Genomic DNA, 7,313 nt, shown 5'->3' with positions numbered 1-7,313 from the left:
GACAGGCAGCAAGGGGCAGATAAATATTACATTTTAAAAAAATTTTAGGGGCCCCATGGGCCGGATACAATGGCCTGGCGGGCCACATCCGGCCCAGCGGCTGCATTTTTCCCACCCCTGCACTAGCTCATATCTCAGACCAGAAAGAGAAGTTAGGCTACAGCTCCTCAACAAAAAGCTGCTTCTGAAATAGATTTCAAAAAGACTACCACCTTCATATTTAAAGTCCTCATCAAAAATTATTTTCCTGATAACCTGAGTTTTGGTGCATAATTCCCTTCTGGCTACAGACAAATAAATTGACACAAATTATCAGAGAGACATTTTTAACAGAGAAGATGCATGTTAAAACTGGGTGACTATAGAAACAAAATCTTCGCCATGGATTTACAACAGTGATTTCGTTAAGCTGGGAGACCTTTTCTCCCACTAAAAAGGAGTTGGAGATCCTTCAATATCCTTTATAGCTTCTGACTCCGCTGTATGGGAAACTGGGCAAAAGGACAATTTTCTTTTTTAAAAAGGTATAAAAATACACAGTATTGTAAAAAACAAACAAACAAACAGACACAACTTTTCCAAAATTTACATGAATAGCCTGTTCCAGAACACCCTAACTACCAAGCTATAAAGGGACAATTCTTGTTTGGGCACCTACAGTACATGTCATGACTAACAATAACATCATGAGGCCATCCATCCCTGTGAAGCAACTTTGGCAGTACAACCCTCTGAAGAACAGCAAGATTAGTTCCTGGGGAGATAGCCTGGAAACAGGTAAAGATCCCGGCAGAGTGTGCTACAGTACTCAGACATCTCCTTACAGCGATGAAATTCTGTGCCTGGGGCATAGCCTTCTCGGTGCTTAATCATTCTATTCACCTAAGAGAGAGAAAAAACTATTGAGAGATTTAACAAGCAAACAAACAAAAACACAGAGCTAAGGAAAAGTGTTGCCCCTGAGATGTAAATCATACAAGCCCCAACATACAAATCAAAGACTGCACTCTCTCTCATACACACACACACTTAAGGCAGCAGAAAAAATTAGTTCTAAGAACTATCACAATACAGCCTAGTAGGAACTCTGTAGAGAATAGTACACAAAAGCCATAGCTGTAGGGGGTCCTATTCTATTCATTCCCAATCCTCTACTAATATGGTATAACTATTCCATAGGGCCCACTGGGCTACTGGAAGATGCAAGATGAGGATAGGGATAGGGCAGGGGTTCCCAAACAGTGGCATGCATACCCCTGCAAGTACACAAGACACCTCTAGAGAGGGGGGCTTTGCAAGAGAAATGGCATAATGGCAGATTTAATTTTCATTATAATTGTCATTTAAGGGGTTAAAACATACACTAGTAGGGGTACACAGGTAGCTGGTAAATCTGGAAGGGAGTATACAATAAGATAGATTTTGGGAACTGAACTCCTACCATCTGCTACCAGTCCTGCAGATCTGGCCTAGGAGGAGCACTGAGGCCTATATCTGGCCTAGAGTGAGTTTGACACCTCCAGTCTAAATATCTGTTTAGTGTGTAGAATAGCTCCTAAACCATCAAGAAGCATAAGGCATTGCAGAAACCAGGCATATATGAAAGAGGGGAAGAAAGGTGCCTCAGCTCACCTTCACCAGCATGTCAGCCACATGAGTATTATGGGAATCCTCAACAAATACAGAGGTGAGAGCCTCAATATACCACGATCCACGCTTGGTGTTCCGCATGGCAGCTGTGCCTGAGAACAGAAAAGGTGTCAGCTCAAGGTTAAAACTGGACGACATGGAGAATTCAGGATAAGAGAAACCCTAGCAGATGCACAGAGGGAGACTACAGGTGCTCAAGGGTTGGCATCAAGCACCTGCAAGCAGTTGACAACATCACAGGCTTATCCCCATACCTTTCAAACAGGCATATCCGCAAATCATGTCAGAGCATGTGGGCAAACGCAACCGGGGATTCTCCTCCTTGTTTGCATCACTTTCCTCATAGCCTGGAGAATCAGAGCGTTCTTTCCCATCCTTTTGATCCACTCCCCGGTCAGTCTCATCTGGAAAGGGGGAAAAAAAACCAAAAGTTGAGAAATAAGTCACTCTCAACCATGTTTTTCAACCTCCTAGCACTCCCAGAGCCAAACTAGTAGCAATTTTCTTTGTCCAAGACCCAATCTCTCAGCCGCTGGCGCAAAAAGGATTTTCCTCTACAACAGAGGCCTTCTGTACCCAACTCTTTAAATCTCATATGGAAATAGCTTTGTTACAATATTCAAATGCTCCTCATTTGATTTGTAGTTTAAGCAAATTTTAACTGCTGCAATATGGCACTCACTAAAACCGTAGTTTTAGATTACCCCTGATAATAGTATCTTATTTACTGTCCACATAGTACAGTAGAGTGCACTTAGGCTAGAGTGTTCAAATTGTAATCAAAACCTTAACTCCTGCCCTCAATCCCAGAACAAGATGTTTCTGTTAAAAGTTTATAAGGTCGATAGGTCTGAAATGAAATCCATCTATAGATGCAAATCAGGAATATCGGCATTGCTTTTACACAGGTTGTCTATCCAAATAACAGAAATTAGATTTTTATTTTTTTTAATTCAGTTGAGATCAGTGATGCTCAAGCTTTTTTGCCCCACAGGCCAGGTAAGTGGTCTGGGGCTGGTCTACAGGTCAAAGGAAACCCCATGGGCCCTCAGGCTCTCAGCTGGCCACTGCGCACTGGGACAGGGCCCTGGGGCCCAACACAGCCCCTGCACACTGGGATTGGATGCCCAATGCAGAGCACAGGGCATGGAGCTTCTTAGAGGTCCAGAAATTTGAAAGTGGGGGAGCAGTGGTACTGCTCCCTTGTTGCCAAATTTCCAGACTTGTGGGAAGCCCTATGAGCCAAAATGTCACTGCACCAGGGATGAGATCTAGCCTACAGGCCAGGGGTTGAGCACTCTAGGTTTATATGCACCACAGATGCCAGAAAGAACTAATGTACTGCTCGCTACCCTGAATCAGCTCCGTAAGAACTTGTATACTTGAAGCCACCTACTCGAAGTATTCCCCCCCCGCCAACACTGATCTAAACGTGACGGACAAAGAAGAAAAATGTGGGGGATTTTTAAAGTTCTTTATATGTATGGAGACTTGTTCTCTTTCCCAGAAGTTCCATGGCTCCTGCTTTTTTCTATTTTACAAATTTCACTGGCAGGAATTTTAGAATGACAGTCTGTTTCTGTAATTTGGATCAGTTTGGTGTCCGTCTAGTCCCATACCTGACTACGGCCAATACCAAATGCTTCAAAGAAGAGGCCAGGACTCTGAGGTTGGCAAATGAGGGTGCTCTCCCCCCTACATGAAATTTTCATGCCAGCTGCTAATATTTAGCAATTGCCTTAAACCCTAAAATGGCATTTAACAGCCTTTCTACAATTAGCACCATTATGATGGCTTTGAATAATTCCCAGTATCAGTAGCTGTACAATCTCCATATTAATCCAAGTTCCTGGTGACTGAAAAAAAAAAAAAAATCTTCCAATAACAATGAGCAGTAGTCTTGTCATGCATGAAAAATAAACATTCCTCATTTGGTCTTAAATTTTTTATCTTTGTGTCATTGTGCCCCTCTGTCTTATGTTGTGGTGAGACTGGGAGACAATTTCTTACTCTAGCTTGTCCCGACTATTATTGTACATATATTTATCCTGTTCCTTTTCTACACTTATTTTTGAAGTAACAAGACACATCTTTTTAGTTCCTCCCAAGCACTTTTTCAAGCCCTTGTTCATTCCATCACTCTCATTTTGGAGTGTCTTTCGGACAGTGACCAATACTGCACATATTGCATTTATCACTGATTTACTGCAAGTCATTATAATACAACAGACGAGAAAGAAGATGTCCTGAAGAAAAATACACTGCATTTGAAATCTTGTCTCAGCCTAACTTAACTGTTCTATTGGTCCATTAAAACGTATGACCCACTAAAATCTTTGCCTCTAAATTTCCTGGACCATCACTTCAACACTACAATATTATCCATAATTTTTTCACTCTATTCCTTATACAGACTACTCTCATATTTGCTTTTTGACCATTAATGCATATTAAACAAAAGATCCTTTAATGTATATAGTTAATTTAGAACCATGCAGGATGCACTTAATTTATTTTTTCCCCTTCACATACACTTTTACGCATTTACCGACATGAGATGTCATTTGGCATCAAGTCATTTGCCTATTGACCCAGTTTGTTTGGTTCTCTCTGGTCCCAACTAAACAAACTGTTGTTTGCACCTTTTGCCACCTGCCTCACTTCTCACCCTTTTCCAAATTACTACCATATTCAACACAAAACTTTGGACAAAACCTTGAAGCTCCTATTCTTACCCTATTAGCACATGGTATCTCCATCCTTGGAAGTTTTTAATAGCAGGTTAGATAAGTGCTTGGATGACACGGGTTAGACGGAGAAAATCCTGCCTTGAACAGGGAGCTGGACCAGATTACTTCCTGAAGTTCCTTCCAGCTGTAAATTTTCTATGAAAAAAATTGACCACTGTACTTTGTTCCCATCTGCAAAGCTGTTTTTGAGCCACAAGATTTTCCCTCTCACCTTGAAACAGATTCATAGTATGTTGTGGCTGACCTAGGTAAAAGGCTGTTTGAAGGTCTAAATAAATTATATTAATCAACTTTCCCCTATCCACTACCTTAATGACATGTTCAAAAATTGTAACAGAAGAGCAAGACAGTATTTATTTCCAGAATTTATCTTCTAGGTGCTCTGTTGTTCTGCTTTTAATTATTGTTTCAAACAATTTGCTTATACAAATGTATTTAAGTCCTTAAAAAATAGAATTATAGAATCATAGAAAAGTAGGGCTGGATCTAGTTCCACCTCCTCTTTGAGACATCTGAACTATGCTTAAGAGAGCTAAGGAGTAAGACGATACCCCAATGTTACCAAGGAAGACAAAACCCACAAAGAGTCTATGCCAATCTGACCACGTGGGGTAAAATTTATCTCCGATTCCAAATATGGCAATGCAGATAGATGCAACCTCTAATACACTCCAGTTCTGTGAAGCTGTTAAAGAGCATATTTTTTTGCAGCCCAGTTAACAAATAATTAAAACTAGGGATGTCAAAAATATAGCCCATGGAGCCTCTTTATCCAAACTACTGGGCTACCAGAGGGCACTGGAAGTTGGACCCTTTGGTTGAGTAATGAACTTGGTCCCATCCACTCTTGCTGCCCCTGCCGGGCTCTGTGTTCCAGCTACTACTGGACACTGCACCTCTCCCACTCCCTTCCCTACTGGACCCCGAGCTCCTGCTACTGCCCTGGCCATAGTGGCCACTGAGTCTGAATCCAGTCCAGGGCCTCAAGCGAGTTTGACACCCTGATTTAAACTGATGCTGACCTTTCTTCCAACTGTTAAACAGATGCTTACAATGCCAAAGAGCCAGAAAAAGAGGAGTTACACAGACTAAAATGCTTTTATTTATTTATTTTTGATCGCTCAGATTTCATTCTCGTGTGCTATAAATGCACTAATCCCACCAACCCTAAATTTCCTCAAGCAAGAGCAAAGAGACAGAGAAAGAAAAATTAAGTAAAATAAGAGAACCTTCAGGACTTTGCCATACACCATAAATACTGTACATGCTTTTAAATTCATTTGCAGACTGCCAAGCTGCATTTTTACTTTTAGGAGCACCTGTTGGTAATGGGGAAAGCTACATTTACGCAAAAACTCTTACTGTAAATATTCTGCACAAGTGCTACAATAATCAAATCAAGTCCTCAAAGTCTCCCATACAGGTATTTTAAACACCAGTGAAGTCTAAGTTTTTTCAGAGATTAACATTTTTCTAAATTTCAATTAAACACTTAACCAACTCAAAACCAGCTCAATAAAATGCACCTTTTTTTGCCCAAGTAAAATCCACAAAGATTTAGTACAAGTGGAAACCTTGTGAGGAAGCTACCCCTCCTTCACAGTTGCTTACAGAAACTAGAATGGATAGATATTTCAGGCTCCAACACAGAAAAACAGCTTGCATAACAGATGGCTTAGAAAAGCTGTTTTGTCACAGCAGCAGTGCCAAAAAAGCAGCAAGCATTTACGAAGAATGGGTTAGGCAGAAGTATCTACATACTGTATAACCGTGTTAGAGTTTCAAAAACGACAAAGGATAAATAGCATGGAGATAAAGTGCGATATGGAGAAAGAAGGAGAACTACAAGGTTAAAAGGAAATGGAAAAATAGGTCCCAAGAGAAGACAACAAATGTGAGTGGTGAAAGGAAAGTGCTCCAGGGACGGGTGTGAGTCTGGAAGTCAGCAAAAAAGTTAGGACAAGAGAAAGCCAGAAGCTGGGGCAGGACATGATAGAGCTCCCCATTCCCATGGTGCTGTGGGGTCTGTGATTCAATGTACACAATGCATGCAGAGTGAAAGACACTTACAGAGCAACAGAGGCTGTGGCAGCAGCAAGGCAGAGGGAGATGAATGTGGGTTCCGCTTACACCTGAGAGAAGCAAAGAGGAGAGTTGACAGGAAGTTGGGTGCAAGGGTGTATGCATGTGAAAGTCAGCCTTCATGGGGTGTCAAGTACTTAGCCCTCATCATCCCTGGCATCACTTACCTCCCCGACAGGCCTGAATAAAGAACATTTTGGGCTTATTCTGGAGGTTTGGGCAGTTCGCATTGTCAAAGAGCCTGAAAACTTCCTGCAACTAAGAAAGAAAAGAAAGCTTAGTAGTTTCCGCCTTCAATACTATCCTAACATCACATCCTCCTAACCTCACATCTTCCATTCACTCTCCCTATTTCCATGTCACTTACATGAGACTCCTCCAGTATGACAGGAGCTTCAAACCCCTTTGCAAATGCTCCCACCCTGCCCAATGCTTTCTTCTCAGTGCAGCTTCCCAAAGCCAGATATCAAGGGTTCATTCAGAATGAAGGAAAGTACCTGTAGTAATTTGCCATCGACTCCATAGACCCCACCCTCCACACCATGCGAGAGTAGAGCTACAATGCAGGAATCCACTTCCTGGTGAGTTGGCTTTTGAGAAAATTTCTGTAATGTCTCCTGCATCTCCTGAGGAAAGAAAATACACTCAGTGATACTAAGAGCCACACGTGCATCAAGGAAAAGGGGGGACAGAAATGGTAGGCAGCAAGGCCCAGACACTGAGGGGAAAGCCAGGCAAATCATAAACCAAACTGGGGGGAGGAAGGAAAGAGAAAGTGTTTTGCATTTAAAGAACAAAATACTGTTATTACCTTGCATCAAGGGAAAGGGG

At 41.8% G+C, this 7,313-nt stretch overlaps 1 protein-coding gene across 2 annotated transcripts in view; it reads right to left on the bottom strand.

Moving 5' to 3' along the window:
• Window positions 1-242: 242 nt before the first annotated feature.
• Window positions 243-7,313, bottom strand: part of CASP2 (caspase 2) — a 41,092-nt gene continuing 34,021 nt past the window's right edge. The window contains exons 6-10 of one of the 2 annotated variants that reach the window (XM_019527174.1): window positions 6,980-7,108; window positions 6,650-6,740; window positions 1,905-2,054; window positions 1,633-1,742; window positions 243-882 (exon numbers count right to left, since the gene is read on the bottom strand). In XM_019527174.1, the coding sequence (XP_019382719.1) occupies window positions 748-882; window positions 1,633-1,742; window positions 1,905-2,054; window positions 6,650-6,740; window positions 6,980-7,108 (615 nt within the window). In that variant the 3' untranslated portion in view covers window positions 243-747. Of the gene's footprint in view, window positions 883-1,632; window positions 1,743-1,904; window positions 2,055-6,470; window positions 6,533-6,649; window positions 6,741-6,979; window positions 7,109-7,313 lie in introns of those variants that run through there. The other variant, XM_019527175.1, reaches the window with a different exon arrangement.

The sequence above is a fragment of the Gavialis gangeticus genome, unplaced genomic scaffold (genome assembly GCF_001723915.1).
Source record: "Gavialis gangeticus isolate Ggan-Ray unplaced genomic scaffold, GavGan_comp1, whole genome shotgun sequence".
Lineage (NCBI taxonomy): Eukaryota > Metazoa > Chordata > Crocodylia > Gavialidae > Gavialis > Gavialis gangeticus.
This window is presented reverse-complemented; position numbering and strand designations above follow the sequence as displayed.